The sequence below is a fragment of the Pollicipes pollicipes genome, unplaced genomic scaffold (genome assembly GCF_011947565.3).
Source record: "Pollicipes pollicipes isolate AB1234 unplaced genomic scaffold, Ppol_2.1 Scaffold_2555;HRSCAF=2994_pilon_pilon_pilon, whole genome shotgun sequence".
NCBI classification, from domain to species: domain Eukaryota; kingdom Metazoa; phylum Arthropoda; class Thecostraca; order Pollicipedomorpha; family Pollicipedidae; genus Pollicipes; species Pollicipes pollicipes.
In genome coordinates, this window is record NW_023596136.1 from 24726362 (window position 1) to 24741856 (window position 15495).

General features: G+C 55.8%; 2 protein-coding genes across 2 annotated transcripts in view; one reads left to right on the plus strand and one right to left on the minus strand.

Annotated features, from left to right (window-relative positions):
• Positions 1–6741, plus strand: part of LOC119099431 (uncharacterized) — a 14637-nt gene extending 7896 nt beyond the window's left edge. Inside the window, exons 2-5 of the mRNA XM_037222592.1 lie at positions 2979–3147; positions 3201–3728; positions 4115–4272; positions 6702–6741. Of these exons, the coding sequence (XP_037078487.1) occupies positions 2979–3147; positions 3201–3728; positions 4115–4261 (844 nt within the window). The 3' untranslated portion in view covers positions 4262–4272; positions 6702–6741. The remainder of the gene's footprint in view (positions 1–2978; positions 3148–3200; positions 3729–4114; positions 4273–6701) is intronic.
• A 3176-nt stretch (positions 6742–9917) lies between these two features.
• On the minus strand, positions 9918–15169 carry LOC119104235 (putative caffeoyl-CoA O-methyltransferase 2). Its single transcript, XM_037227903.1, has 3 exons — positions 14930–15169; positions 13248–13407; positions 9918–10404 (listed from the first exon to the last, which is right to left on the minus strand). The coding sequence occupies exons 1-3, from the start codon at positions 15154–15156 to the stop codon at positions 10114–10116; spliced, it is 678 nt and encodes a 225-aa protein (XP_037083798.1). The 5' UTR covers positions 15157–15169; the 3' UTR covers positions 9918–10113.
• Between the last annotated feature and the right edge of the window lie 326 nt (positions 15170–15495).

The following is a 15495-nucleotide window of genomic DNA, read 5'->3' on the forward strand; positions in this document are numbered from 1 at the left end:
CTGACCACACACGCGGAGAATGCGGAATCGTACAGCACGTAGACGTGACTGTCCGAACGCAGCCATCCGGCGGCGAGACGGCGGCATCCCCGAGGCAAGGCCGTTGTCGTGTGTTTTACGGCGCTGCCACCATTCGCCGCTGCTCCGGGTGTGTCCATCAGCTGGCGCAATCAGTTCCGGTGCGCCAGTCTCGTCACAGCGCGGCCCAAGTGCTCGGCTCCAGATGAAAGGGTGATAATGCAGTTCGGACGCGGCTTTCGCGCCATGATTGCGCGCGACAGGGCCATCCCCGGCGTGGGACGTCCGCGTGCGAAAGCGGCAGCGACACCTTGAGCATGGGTGGACAGGTTGACCGGAGCCTCAGTCATCCGGTGAGGAGTAAAAGCTTCCGGGAGTCCCTGTATGGCTTTTGGTGAAACCAGACCAACGCAGAGGGTGGGACTTTGCGCGACTGTGCTGAGAGACTGCCAGGTAATGCTTTAAGATGGTGTTCAGATTTGTCGTTACAAGTGTGTTAACATGCCCGATGCAGAGGTCATTCGCGCTGGCTTTGTGTTGGCTTGAAGGACACAAACCCCCTGCTCGCTGCAATGAGTTTCACTAGGAAAAAACGGAACAAAGCGCGGTGCAATGTTTATGCGCTTTGTTGTGGGTGTTTGAGAGACAGTGTGGACAAGAGCGTCTCGTGACAGCGCATCCATTTGAATAATGATTGTATTGTCCAACGCTAGAAAGGGGGTGGTGGAAAACCATTGTGTCAGAATGTGTGCAAAGCACTCGTCCGAGACTGGGTTAATGACGCATAGTGTGGGTTTCGTTGCGGGTAACACGTCGTGCTTGCGAAACCGCAACGGCCAGCCAGTTCGATGACCAGCGCACGCACGTTCACTCGCGAGCAACTCATGCATGCCTTACGATTGCAAAGATGCATGCCATACTTTCATCGGTTTGTGACTGGACATACTTTTCTGCTATGGCACCTGAAGTCTAGCGATAAAAAGCCGTTACAATTTACGCGACCGATTTTGCTTAACAACTGCGAAAACGGAGTGAATCGTTAAAAGGAACGCACGTGGAGCCACCTGTGAACATGCCCCTACCTGCGCGAGCAATGGGTGGGCCCGTCTCCTGCATCGGCTTATCCGTCTCTCCCGCGATCAGGGAGCCGGCCGGTTCGTGACGTAAACGCAACCCGAATGCTGACCCCGCTGTCACGTCGTAGAGCACGTCCCACCGTGGCAAGAAGGCCGGAGCCTCTCCCTCCTCTCGTCCGTGTACGACTCCGCGTAAGCTGCCTCCGCCGACGGGCGGCCCTCGTCCCCCGACTGCCCGTCGCCTTCTCCCCTGGCGAACCGACGCCACGGCCACCGACCACGGCGGCGCCGGGCCTCCCGCCCGGGTGGCCCTCGTCTCCCGACTGCCCGCCGCCTCCTACCCTGGCGAACCGACGCCACGGCCACCGACCACGGCGGCGCCGGGCCTCCCGCCCGGGTGGCCCTCGTCTCCCGACTGCCCGCCGCCTCCTCCCTTGGCGAACCGACGCCACGGCCACACCGACCACGGCGGCGCCGGGCCTCCCGCCCGGGTGGCCCTCGTCTCCCGACTGCCCGCCGCCTCCTCCACTGGCGAACCGACGCCACGGCCACCGACCACGGCGGCGCCGGGCCCTCCCGCCCGGGTGGCACGCGCGGGAGGCGGCGCGAGCTTTCGTCAGCGTTTCGCCTCTGCCTTTGGCGCTGCAGCTTTCGCCTTCGTCCGCGGACGCTGCCGTGGCGGCGGACCTACTGGGAACCGTGCCAGCCGCCGCGCTGGCCGAACCGGCGTCCGGCAGACGGGACGGCTAACCCGGAACAAAGGCCCTCGCTGGATGCGGCCCTCCGGCGACCCGGCTGGTGGCACGACGGTTGGCTGGTGGCCCGCGACCCGTGTTGCAGCGCTCGGCGGGCCCCGTGGCGCTTTCTTCATCACGTGCGCAGTTTTGTCAGGGCGTTTCGGATGCATGGCTCGAGCCTGGCACGTCGTGTCGCTTGCACAACCGGCTGGAGGCGCGTGATGAGTCGGGGGCGCCGGTTCCGCCCGCCTCTGGTGCGCACTGCGATTGCGTCCAGGGCGCAGCCGACTCGAATTTCAATGAGGGGTCCGATGTAGACATTACTCCGATCGTCATCCGCCCGTGACCAATGACGTCACACACCACCATATGTGACGTCGGCTAACAAGCCCAGAAGCATTGCGACCGTGTCATTACAGGCTGCGGTCGCAGTAATGGATATTTGTTTCGGATTTGTGAGGCAACGCCGCTGCGTCGGAGCTGTGGGTCTCCCCAGCGGGGCGCCTTCCGACGCACGAGCGGCTGGGGTGGCGTCAGCTTCCATCGGACAGGCCGCGTTTCAGCCTCGTCACCGATTAGACATCGTTCACATGCCGCCCGCTCGCCGCCGTCCCCACGCCAATAAGCGCTGTGAGAGGTTCAATTTATCAAAGGCGGAAGGCGTCTGACTCTCGGGTTTCTCCGCGGGGATGCGAGGATGTTGGCGAAGTCGTTGCTTACAGCGAGCTGCCTTAGGTTCGAGCAAATGGTATGGGAGATGGATGATAGATGCTTAATGTAAAGAATCGTCAACGATGAACGGAGTGACGTCACGCTTATGAATTGCACGATCCTCATTGTGACTCAAGTGATTTTAGGCATTGTCGCAACCATGATTTCAATGTCAGCTGTTGCCAAAAGGATGGAGACACAGTCAGCTGTTACGTTTTCGAGTGTCGCTCGTCCAAGCCCTCTCTCCACTTTCCTCTCGTCCGCCGTTAGCGCTTTGTCTCCCCGTTTCCCCCGCTTTCCTCGCGTCGTTTCTCCGTCTCTCCGCACAACGCTGCGCGCTTCTGCACCCGGCGCCCCGCTCAGCTGCCGCTGTCGCCGGCCGCCCGCCGCATCACGGCACCGCCGCTTCGCTCCTGACGCTCCTGCCCGCCCACAGAATGTTGCGGAACGCGCTGCTGCTGGCCCTGGTGGCCGTCTGGGTGGCTAGCGGTGACCCAGAGCCGTCGCCTGAGGCGAAGCCGGAGGCTCGCCGCGGCCGCCGCCCAGCCGGCTTGCTCCGCGCCGGCTACGGGCCGCCGCCGCTGTCGCCCAGCTACGGCGCCCCCGCGCCCTCCTACGGGCCCCCCGGCGCCCACTTTACGGCGCCCCCCGCGCCCAGCTACGGCGGCGCCCGCCCCCAGCTACGGCGCGCCCCGCCCCCAGTTACGGCCCGCCGAAGGAGGAGAAACCCGTCTGCTATCCCAAGACGCACTTCAAGACGACCTGGGGCAAGATGACGCAGTACAAAACGCACTGGGCGACCAACAAGCAGGTGGTGCCATACACGATGTACAAGTACGTAACGGAGACGCTCTACTGGCCGACCACGGTCACCGAGTGGAAGGAGATCATCAAGACGCTGCCGTACAAGCTCATCACCGAGACGCAGGTGGTCTACAAGACCAAGGCGCTGGTGGACAAGCACCCCGACTACACCAACACCGAGTACGTGTGGCACACGCACAACTACATGGACCACCACACCGTCACCAAGCACATCACCAAGTACGCCACCAAGACCAACTACTACACCGACACGGTCACCGAATACATTAAGAAGCCCGAGTACCACACGCAGACCAACACAGAGTACGAGACCAAGTACCACACCAAGAAGGTGCAGGAGCCCTACTACGAAACCGTTTATGTGAGTACCGATGGGAATGCAACGGCTGGGAGTGCGTCGGCGGTCATCTCGTGCGCTGCTTTTTCCGATAAGCCGGTGTCAGCCGGAGGAAAGTTCAAATGGGACAGTCTTGTTCATAGTTTCCTTTACAAGAAGGAACGTCGACTTATGTAAATCCGGGAGCGTCACTTGCCTTTTTGTGTCATGCGGTGGCTTAGCACGATCTTATTCACTTGGTAGCAATCAGAACCCGGAACATGACGCGTTTCAACGATGAAAACTTTCTGCTTGATGAATGATGGATGACAAGTTTTTTGCAACCTGTTCTTACTGGAAATGAGTTTGTGCCTGTGCCCTGTCACCCACCAGCGTAAGAACTTTAGCACGCCCTCCCTCTCTGTGCACAGAAAACGGTGAAGAAGCCGCAGCAGATGTACGTGACCGAGTACGCCACCAAGCACCAGTACCAGACGGTGTACGCCACACACACCGAGCACGAGTACCACACGGTCACCAAGTGCCCGAGCACCAGCTACGGACCTCCCTCCTACTAAGCCAGTCATGGGTGAGTGGCGTGGGTTGTGGGCGCGGGCGAGTGGCTGGGCGGAGTCCGTCACCCACCGGCGTCCGCCCCTCCCTGTGTCCTGCGGAGGAAGATAAAAATACGCCGCGACCGCTCGCGCATGCTCAGCCACCACGAGATCTGTTAAGTCGTAGCGCAGAGGACGGGCCACTCGTGTCCGTTAAGTAGGGCTAACTTGGTCTTTATGCCACGCGCGCCGCCGAGGTTACCGACGTCTCACTCAGCGCAGACATGCAACAGAGCTTGGCCAACAGCGTGACGCGGCCGAAGCGGCCGTTTTCCGTCAACACTCGCACGGGTCGACGCAAGACAATGCCGAGCCGCTGCACGGTCCCCGGCGCGCCGATCCGTGGCTCTATCAGTTACAGAAAAACGCCGAGCCGTGCGAGACTTTCCAGTTAAACAGCCGTCATCGCCGTCCGCGCGCCGGAAGTATCTACGACTGCGCGGCTAAACCTGTCTGACCTCCGGACCCCACGGCACTTAACACCGTCTGATCGCGCCGCGGGGTCGTCGGGTCACGCCCCGGCGGCGGCGGGTCATCCGAGCGCGGCGGTGGCCGCCCGGCTGCCCCACCGCCGCCGGGGCTCGCCCGCACGTCCGGGTTTCCGACGCGTGCGCCCGGGGTCGGCCTGCTTTCGGCGCGTTGCGCCACGTCGTGCGATCTGGACGATCGGTTACATCACTCTGCGCCGCGAGCGTCGCGTCCGCCGCGTCCGCCGCCGCTGCGGCTGCCCGCCGGTCATCGGCTGTCCTTGCGCCCGCTTTCCCCGTCCGTCCTTCGCTCCCGTTTTCACTTTCGAGAGGCGCGCTCGTTTTCACCGGGGCGGGGCCGTCCTTGTTTCCCTGCCCGCGGTGGAAGGCGCCTCGTCCCGACGGACACAGACCGTGGTAGCGCTCCACACCCGTTGGTCATTGCTGCGCAGGAACAGATGCCCGCTCGGAAACTCGGACTTTGGCTGGTCAACGTTAACATTGCTAAGATGTACGTAAGCGGGCCGTGAACAGCTCGTGAGGGGCGGGCAGCGCGTGTGATCGGCCCAGTTCTACCAGGGCGCGCTTCGAACCCGGACGACAAACGCGGAGGGTCGACAAGCAGCTTGTGAGCGTCTTTTTACCAGACTTCTTGCGCCCCTGGCGGAACTGGACTGGACCGGGTGAAAGGAAGTGCCATGGAGCGCCGCCAGCGATAGCTTTCGCCGCGCGCTGTTCAAATAGCGGGCGCGTCGAGAGTTGGTCACGTGTAGTCTCGGCGAATCCGGAACATCTTCTCCCCTGATCTGCGCGCGGGCGGCGCACTCACGCCTCACGCACCGCGCATGCACACGGTGGATTTTGGAGCTTCATATTTTCTAATTGCTCCGCTCGGAAATTGAAGCATGCAGACGAAGACGCTAAGTCTGAAGCAGTGCTGCTTAAGAGGGCGACATGCTCAGCCCACTTCAGGGGTGCATCGCCCTGCAGAAGCCGGCCATCTACTGCCGCGCGCGCGCGCGCGCCGTGTCCGAGAGCATCTCCGCTGCTCCGTGGCGCGCCAGTCATGCCTGTCTGCGCTTTTAGAAACCGTCGTGTCATTGCTGGCGCGCGGGAACACAGCTGCCTTCATTACTCGGAAAACGGCGTGGCTGGCAGCAGACAGTTTCACCGGGAGCGCTGCTAGCGCCCGTGCCGCCCTCTCCCCCTACCACAGCTCCAAGTCATCAGTCACCAGACGTCTCTCCTTTCCTTGCTCTCTCTCTCCATACTGGCGATAATGCAGCTCCACTGCAGTCTCGCTGCTTATCACCGTGGATTGGGGATTGAAGACGTCTCTCCCTCTCCTGCTCTCTCCCTCTCTCCCTCTCTCCCTCTCTCCCTCTCTCCCTCTCATCCCTCTCTCCCTCTCCCTCTCCCTCTCCCTCTCCCTCTCCCTCTCCCTCTCCTCTCCCTCTCCCTCTCCCTCTCCCTCTCCCTCTCCCTCTCCCTCTCCCTCTCCCTCTCCTCTCCCTCTCTCCTCTCTCCCTCTCCCTCTCTCTCTCTCTCTCTCTCTCTCTCTCTCGACTGGCGATAATACAGCCCCACTACAGCCCCACTGCTTACTGCTGTGGATTGAGGAGTGTGCTTGTCGTTGGTGACGGAGGATGAGACGAACTTTGTGACTGCCACGTCCGCTGTCATGCGTTATGCCACTGTCAGGTACTATGTGCATCATGCGCACTTATTGGGCATGGCAGAACACTGCTGTGCCGTCTCGTTCGTTGCGTCGTTGCAGCGCTGGCGGGGCCAGTGTGCGCATCCCGGCCCCACTGTGGGGCCGCTGTCGGCCGACGCCGGCAGACTGCGTGCCGGCCGCGCCGCGTGGGCCAGCCCACGCCGTTAGTCTCCCCGAGCTCCCCCAGTCGCCACGCTCACCGGCCGCACGCCCCTTTCAGAGCCCGTCCGACCGCGGCCGGCCCGTGGTCCGCCGCCGCCGCCGCCGCTGGCTCGGCGGCGGCGCGGCAGCCGCCGGTTCGGCCGGCCGGTCGCCGACCCAGCCCCGGTCGCTTCTGCCGGCTGCTGCTGGCTACCGACCTGACCTGGTCATCCGACCGGCCGACCGCCGCCGCCGCCCGCGCGCCGTCAGTCTTTCAGGGACGCCCGCCCGCCAGCTAGTGCTGCCATCTAGCGCGAACGTCAGGCCAGGTGGTGCCACTGTCGGCGCCGCCCCCATCCGGAGGCTCGGCTTGGAAATGCGCGGTGATCGGCTAAATTAATCGAGATAGATTGTCTCAAGGTGGGCACAGACGGCTGGTTCAAACGGGTGTGCATGCGCTGGTGACTAGTACGTGAGAACGAGAGCTAGTAATCACTTGGGCCGTTCTCTCACCCGCTCACAAAAGTGATCATTGTGCGCATACCAGTGCTAGTATTGTTTTAGTTGCATTCACCTCCGTTAACTGTTACCTTTCCGGATATTTCAATGCTCATGTATGGTTGTTACGTCAGCCTTCGCAGATGTCATGGCGCTGTTTTCTGCCACCCAACCAGAGTAAATTATTGTGTAATGTATGGCTGTCTGCTGTTTCTTTGTAAATACATGAACGGATTTTGTAGTCGTGTGTTTGAGGACCGAAAGGAAAGCATCGCGCTTGCTGCTGCCATTCGAATATGGTGAAATGCAAGCGTCTAGTGGACTGGGTGTTATTCACAGATTATCATTGCCTGACTCGCCCGAACCGCGTCCCTAAGACTTCAACTGTACAGTCACGCTACACGAAGACAACAGCATGGCAATTGTACAGTCACGCTACACGAAGACCACAGTATAGCAAAGGTGTTGGGAATCTTTCGCTGAATGACACGACGACGCGTCATAAGGTCCTCGTGACGTCTTAAACGTCTTGAAAACATGATGGTAACCACCCTGTGCACAACTATGCCATCGCCATTGCTTGTCATGCTTCTTTGCGTACGCAGTATCTAAAACAAACATAATGATCAAGCGGCCTGGGATAATAATGATCAAATATAATGACCCCGATGGACTGGGCGACGTCACGATGTCTTTATGTTTGCCTTCGAAATAAGTGATTATGAAGTGTGAACAAATAAGCTATCTTCTTCGCACCTTTGGGGAAGTTTATCCCTTTTCACAAACCGAATGGTTTATACTTTTGTATTTACACACCAGTCAATGTCAACGAGCCGCATACAACATGACCTTTCCGTCCTCTGCTGTTGGGTTTTCAGAAAGCTGTTCCGGAGCCTGAGCGCTTCGCATCTTAGAAGTCGTCTTTAGACCGCCAGCATAGGGCTGGGCACACAACAGAAGTTTGAGTTCAAAATAATATAATTGAAAGCCATTTGCAGCATGCCATCCCCGTCAAACAATTGCTTCAAACAAAAATATAAGATTCTCTATTGGAGCTGCCTGGATCAGTCCAGCCGGCCGCTATAAAAGGCTGAAAATATTAGTGCCGATTGCACTTTCGCGGTCTTCAGCGCCCAAAACCGCACTTTTTACCATTTCCTCGCATGGGTTTTGAAGTGGCAAACGAAAAATGTTTGCTGTGAAGGACGACTGCTCTACACGGGCAGATACTGAGCCCGTATCTCGACGATCCAGCTTGACAACGACTCGCAACCAATGCTATTTAACGAAGGAGAGAACGGATGATGGCACTGGCTTCCCCTTGTTGTGTTGTCTGACATGTGCAGGGGGGCCACACGACGTAGGACTTAGAACACCGATTCGGTCGGGTTGTTGGCTGTTTGCAAGGGTTGATGGCACCCACCTCGGCAACCACAGCATGTAAATAATATGCGAGCATGACTGAGTGATGCAAGTGAACCTGCGCCAGCGATCGAGTGGGAGGCGACCCCCGTCAATTTTTTTTAGATTGCCATCAAGTCCAACATGCTGTGGCATGAGTCAAGAGACTGGACCACGAAATTACATCGTGAGATCGTCCATATTCAAGTCTACTGCAACGACGTCCACATACAAACGCGTTCCCCAAGACTTACATTATGCTGACCACAAAACGCCATCAATTTGCAAACTTGCGCATTATGGGTTCAAAGCTTGTATGTTGAGTTGACCTCCTCCAGTATACCGGGTGCTGGTTAAACAGCGTTGTAGCGTTAAAGGACAATTATACCGACGGTATTCAACATTTCGAGCTGCACTCATCCTCAAGAAATGGATGTTGAGGATGAGCACAGGTCTAACTACGAGTACCGTCGATATAATTGTTTAACATTACAACATCGCTTAACCAGTAACTCCTGGTCAGTAACTCAACATAAGAACTTGAAATTTATAATGCCATAAAACCAGAAGCTGAAAACTTAAGCTGAAAGAAGAAGAGAGAAGCTGAAAAAAGCCTGCAAGCTTAACGGGTACAGGATGGACTTCTCAAATCAATCTTCAGTGTACAGGTCTACGCATTGCGCATGTTCTGAAGGCCTCTGGGTTTATCAGTTTCAGTTTCTGACATCGGAATCGTGGTAAATGATGCCATTCACACCTGTTCTGAGTCCGTCCCTTCCACATCGCACATGTGTCGCATTGGTTTGTGAGGACAATTGCGAGTAGTGTAGTCCGCATCAGGTTCACAGATTTCAAAAAGCAGCTGCGCGGTCGCACATCGCAGCAATATCCCGCTTAAATTTTTTTCGGCGCCAACGGCATTGATTGAGTACCCCAGATCGCGGTTGAGCCGTGTGATTGAGCACCTTGATCTCCTTGAAATTACTTCCACGCCGATTACTTTGCAGCGGCAGGTGACCGCGATGACCAACGAGGGCCGTGCCAGATGGTTTGGCAGCCTCCCCGTACAGTAAGGCAGCGTTACACTTCAGTCGAACATCGCAGACGCAAGCCGACACCCTGCTGGCAATGTCTCGTTAAAGTTGCCTTGTTAAAGTTAAAGGTAAAGGAACAGGGGAATGTGAAGTTAATCGCTTTCCCCGTCAGCCCTCACATAGACCACTCTGTCAGCACGCATGACGTCACGGAACCAGCTGACAGTCGCACTGACGACACATGGGACGCAACCCGGATGAAGAAACTCGTGAGCATGAAGTGACACCTATTGAGGTGATTCAGATGGCGCGGTGACGAGATGACGACACTCCATTATATTTGGGAACGGGAGAAACAGAGAAAGACGTCGTATCGTGTATTTAACAAAACTTAAGTACAAAGGCTAGCAGGTCATCTGGAAGACAGCTTGTAACGTTTTTTTCCTTTAAATGCATTCGTGTACGATCCATGCCAAATTTCCCGCAGCTAAGGGCGGACAGCTGACCCTCCTGCTCCGAACTCCGCCGCTGCTCATTACTGGCATCACTGCCGACGCCTTATTTGACGCGTCGGCAAAACAGCACGCCATCGCCAACGTTCAACAGGCTGGCGTGGACTCGCGGGTCTGAGGAGGCCCGTTTGTTCAGCTCATTGATGGCGCGCGTGTCGCTGTCCATGGCGTCCTCATCCCCCAGCACCCTGCCGCCCCAGAGGGCATTGTCGACGACCAGGATGCCGCCGACACGCAGCAGCTGCAGCGCCAACTCGTAGTAGTTGGGGTAGTTGGGCTTGTCGGCATCGATGAAGGCGTAGTCGAAGGTGCCAGCCTCGCCTCCGTTAATCAGCGCCTGTCCAGGAACGGGTGACAGAACGGAACGGGACACTGTGGCCGCCCGCCGGGCTCGGCAGCCATGGGCCAGCCGCTTCTGAGACTATGCAGAACAGCTCAGCATCGCGTATCACTAACGTGTCCATCGGCATGGCGGTCAGCTATGTCGACCACAGCGACAGAAGCACCGAGTGTCACGAAAAAGAGTGAAATGATCCACCTGCCGTCCGCGGTACATTACAATCAGGACAGCATATGAGCCCGAGCAGGTCTGAAGCCCAACTGATAGATCTACTGCTGCGTCTGATCAGATGTTTGAGTTCTACCGCTATTTTTTCGTCATGTTACGATGTTAAAACTGCATTGCTTACATCATGCTCATCCGAAGTTGCCATTGCAATGCTATCACAAAAAAACGTTTATTTGCCACGTCCAGATCCAAAGAAAGAGTTGAAGCCTAGATAAGATACTGCCTAGATAAGACGGTACGAATACCTTGATTCCTTGCAGAATAACCAATATGGAGGATTGAGGGGGAGAGATCGATTGGTGTTTCGGATACATGGTTTTATCAAAACAAATACATTTAGTGCAGATTACTTCACTTCATATTGCTTTGTAAAGCAGCCTAAAGTTAGAGTAAAGTAAAGAAGTGAAGTTACGCTCATGCTCAGAGGCGCAGCCAGGCAATGTACGCGGCTCAGTGAGTACGAATCACGCAGGTTTGTAACTTTCTGTCGGGAGCCCTCTATGGTGAAAAACAAAAATCCGCAACGAGGGGGCGGGGAGCCTTCTCATCTGCGTCCCTGCTTATGTCGAGCCATCGCCTGCTGCGTGCCGGATGTGGTGCAGCGCCACGGGCAGGGTGAAGCTTGGTACCCCAGCTGGGTGTTGGCAGGGCCTTTTGCGCGATCCAACATCTCGGCTGGAGCGTGGCCCGGCCATGACACAGGTGAGAGGCCCGTGGGTGAAGGGACAGGGGGGGGGGGGGGGGGCAAGGGACATTGACTCTCATTTTCAAGGGCCCAGCAATGTTAACTGCCCCCCCCCCCCCCCCCACTCTTCCAGATTGAAATTGCGTTTAGCTTATTTTCGTACTACAATTAACATGCATGCCGATTTACCCAGTTCACCCGCCATCTTCCTGAAGATGAGTCATCTTTTTCGTTTGCCCACTGACCATCACTCGATGTCACAGCCGCCAGGCTGACGCCGCGCGGCTTATGGAGACTGCATCGCCAGGCGTGGGGGCTGTTTTTGCTCAGATTTGCGAGCGCGCGTGTTCAGATCCATGTTGCATAATTTTTCTCAGCAATCAACTCTGATTGAATGTTGAACAAGTTAAGACGAACATAGCCTCGCTATGCCAATACAAGTTTAGGACCTCATTCCGGTCCACAATCGACGCCCAAGGGCCCTCAATATATTTGAAGAAGACGGAAATAGCGATCTGGAACTCGATTCTGTGTGACAAGTATTGGACTCCCTGCGGAGATCAGGGATGTCGCTGCGTTAATGGGGATTCATGCTTTGATCCGGGGCCAATTGCGTGGGTCAGAAGGCCTCATGCGTCAGCGAGGGGAACAATATGTGATGTGATGCATCCCCCTAAGGGCCCGGATCAACCAGGATATCCCACCCCGTGCCACCAGAATGGCAGCGGAAAGACACCCCGTGATGGAACGGAATGGCCCTTTAGCCCTCTACCGGGAACAGTAATGTGCCCCTAGTGTTCTTCTTAAGGGGCCCCTTGCCCGGAACGAAATAGGGTGTCTCATTTTTGTTGAATAGAGTGGATCAAAATGAGTTCAACACTGAACAAGGCCATCCATAATGCGCCAGAACGTAATATATTTTATACAATCAACTAGTGAAGCAAATTCCATAAGTGTTTAAACCTGCTCGCAAGCAATGTCGGGAGCACGGACAACGACGGCCTGGGTCGCAGCTTCCGTTATGCTGATCCATAAATGTGCAGCAAAGCATCCATACCAGCAGTTCGCAGTCAATCATGCGGGAGACAGCGGATCCAGGGTAGTGGCCGCCGACGACGGACGGGAGAAGATAAGAAATATATGGTAGAAGGGCCTTAATTCTGTGAACCGGTTTTTACAGGAGAAACCTCCGTTGTATGGCTTCTGTCACACTGTTTTTGGCAGTTACTATTTTAAGCTTCCGAATTTGTTTCAGCCTAAAATACTGTGACAAATCTTATCTCTTGAAAGACAGCTGGCGAAATCCAGGCGCATGAAAACTCGGGCGCACCACGGGCGATCTATTCGCATTCGGAATTCTGACCAGCCCATGCCTCTGTCGCATTTTGGCATCTACCGTGTGGAAGCAGATTACTCCTCAGTGATCCAAAATGCCTACTCGCTCGTGAAATTTCGTCTCCCCAGGGAAAACAATGACGCAATGGACAAGTGACCTCGAGAAGCTGGATGACCTTATTTCCCAAATGGCATAAACGAGACTTAGACGCAAGGTTGGCACCAGCGAGGAACAGCTGTAAATGTATATCCAGCACAGCAACCGTGACATCTATTTTTCTAAGATCTCATGTATGAATTAAGCGTGGACAATACCTCCATCTCTACCTCTTCCCTCCCTAACAACGAGCTTGCGCTTCCCAGAAAAGTTTCTAAAGTATACCCCAGGCCTGACCGCTCTACTTTTTGAAACGTTCCTACGCCTATTAAGCGGCCTCATTTTGGCTCTGACGTTGCAGTAATTTATATGGGTATGTCACGGCAGACCAGGTGACTACTGGCTGCATGGCAAGTACCAAAAACGACATGGTAAGTACCAAAATTTCAACATTGCAGCACCCACAGAAACGTTGCATGAAGTCTGAATTCGTACCTGAAGAGTTTCGGTGGCTGGGGCGATCCTCAGGTCGATTTTGCTCTCCACACCGGCCTCTTGCCACACGGGGCGTCCGTACTTGTTCACCCACTTGTCTGTGACGTCACAGGCAATAACTTTGCCGTCAGGTGGCAGCACGAGAGCGGCCGCCAGGGCGCTGCGAACGACGGCCACGCTGCTGAGCCCGCACAAAGTAAACAAACGCAGCTGCGATAGGAGGTTTGCTCACCCATTATACGGATGTCAACGTGCAGATCATGCAAACAGAGCCATCTATCGGACAGTTTTTTCCTCGATTGCCTGCTTTCTGTGCTACCCGACCCACACAATGAATAACGTGACTGGGAACTTCACGTCATAAACAAGTTACTAACGATCTGAGATTTTTAGCATCACAACATTCGCCAGCGATAAAACTATGTACGTAAAGCGCTCTGAGCATTCAACCTACCGGAGCCCTAACGTGACAAGTCTGGTCATGGAGAACAACTTATCTCAAAACCCGTCCGCGCTGAACATTACCTAAGCAGCGCACTAGTTTCGCTGCAATAGCAGTAACTGTGCGCGCCGGTCTAATGGCACCTACGTGGGGCACACGATCACGATCCTCGGCGGGCGTCTAACGTGGCGCCATCAAGATCGCCATCTCATAGGCCCACAGCAGCCAACTACGCAGACGGCTTGTGATTCATAATATCAGCACCCTCGGATGCAACTGCGACAACAGCCCTGTGATCAACGGCTATGTCAACGCAAGGGGCACAATCCGCTTGTTTGACGGTCCGTCGCCTGCTGCCAGAATGAAATGATTTTCCGACGGGGATATACATATATATATATATATATATATATATATATATATATATATATATATATATATATATATACATATATACAGGTCAGGGTGTACTTTCCTACCTAACGTTAGAAAAAATCATTGTACACCATTCGTCGTGTTTAAGGCAGGACATATCGTAAATAATCACAAAACAGGTAGATTCATTCTCTTACCTTCGAATTTTTTATAATCACGACGGCGAGCTCCCGAGCGCCGCACACACACAGCGGCCGCGACACCGGCGCCATTACTGCGCGCGGTCACATTACTGCGCATCAAGCAGCATCAGGAACCATAAAAATGTACGGGGCCAAGGTAACAAGAATTCATGAAATTTGATCCTCGACGCCAATCCAAACAGACAGCACAGAGAAAGAGCCAACAATATCGATTGAACTGAAGCATTTCCAGCAATCTTAAAAACGGACCAAGCCACGGGAACCCAGCACCGAAGCCAAGCCAACGTTTTCGGTACAGTACATTAACGTCTATTAGCGCAGTGCATCTCATATACGAGTCCGGATAATACGATTCGCACTTATTAGAACCAAACACACCATGACGACAATGTCGCTTTAGCTGCAACACTTGGGTTCAATTAATATGACTACTCCGTTGCCGTGAGATGCTGCCATCATGTCGTGCGGAGGGACTGTCGTAGCACCCTCTTAAAGCAGTGCACCTCTTGTACAATTACAACGAGCGAGGCTCGTTGTAATTGTAAATAATAATAAAATAAATGTAATAAAAATGAGAACGGGAACGTAGCTGACAAGAGGCCAGGCATGCCAAGGTCACCCCTACCCCGCCCCGGGACCGCGTGCCGGGCGCCTCTGGTTACCTGTAGCCCGTGTACACCCCGATGTCGAGTGTCTTCTTGGCGCCGAGCGTCGTCAGCAGCATCTGCAGGAAGTTCATCTCGTCGCAGGCGCTCAGCATGAAGTGGTTCGCGTCCTGCAGGCTGGCGTCACGTAGCTTGACGAGGTGTGGATTCAGCGGCGTCATGTGCTCTGCCAGGTACCGCTGCAGCGGGCCAGCGTTATCGCTGTGCTCCTTGATCACCGACATGACGACAGCTGGCGCAGGCCTCCAGACGGCTGGCGCAGACTCCGGCACGCGATCAATGCAACACACCCGCACGCAGCCACCGGACACCGACTGTTCGGAGGAGGAGCCTGGACCCCCGGCCTGCGGGGAGGGGGAGGGGTAGAGTCAGCCGGCGTCGGCGCTCACCCGGCTGTTGCTCTTGTAGCGTCACAACCAATCAGCGACGTCGCCGGACGGCGGCGATAGCGCGCGATAGCCTGCGACAGCGAGGGCTGCGAGAAGTGTGCAGTACAGGGGCGGATCCAGAAATTTGTCAAGTGGGAAGCGGGGGGGGGGGGGAAGCACGCAATATTGTGAGCC

Excerpts from the sequence above, each read along its gene's own strand:
- LOC119104235 (XM_037227903.1), bottom strand. The coding sequence starts at position 15,156 with ATGTCGGTGATCAAGGAGCACAGCGATAACGCTGGCCCGCTGCAGCGG. Across the intron at positions 13,408-14,929 it reads GGGGTGTACACGGGCTACAG|CGCCCTGGCGGCCGCTCTCG; the intron begins GTAACCAGAGGC and ends CGTCGTTCGCAG. Across the intron at positions 10,405-13,247 it reads CAGCCACCGAAACTCTTCAG|GCGCTGATTAACGGAGGCGA; the intron begins GTACGAATTCAG and ends GTTCCTGGACAG.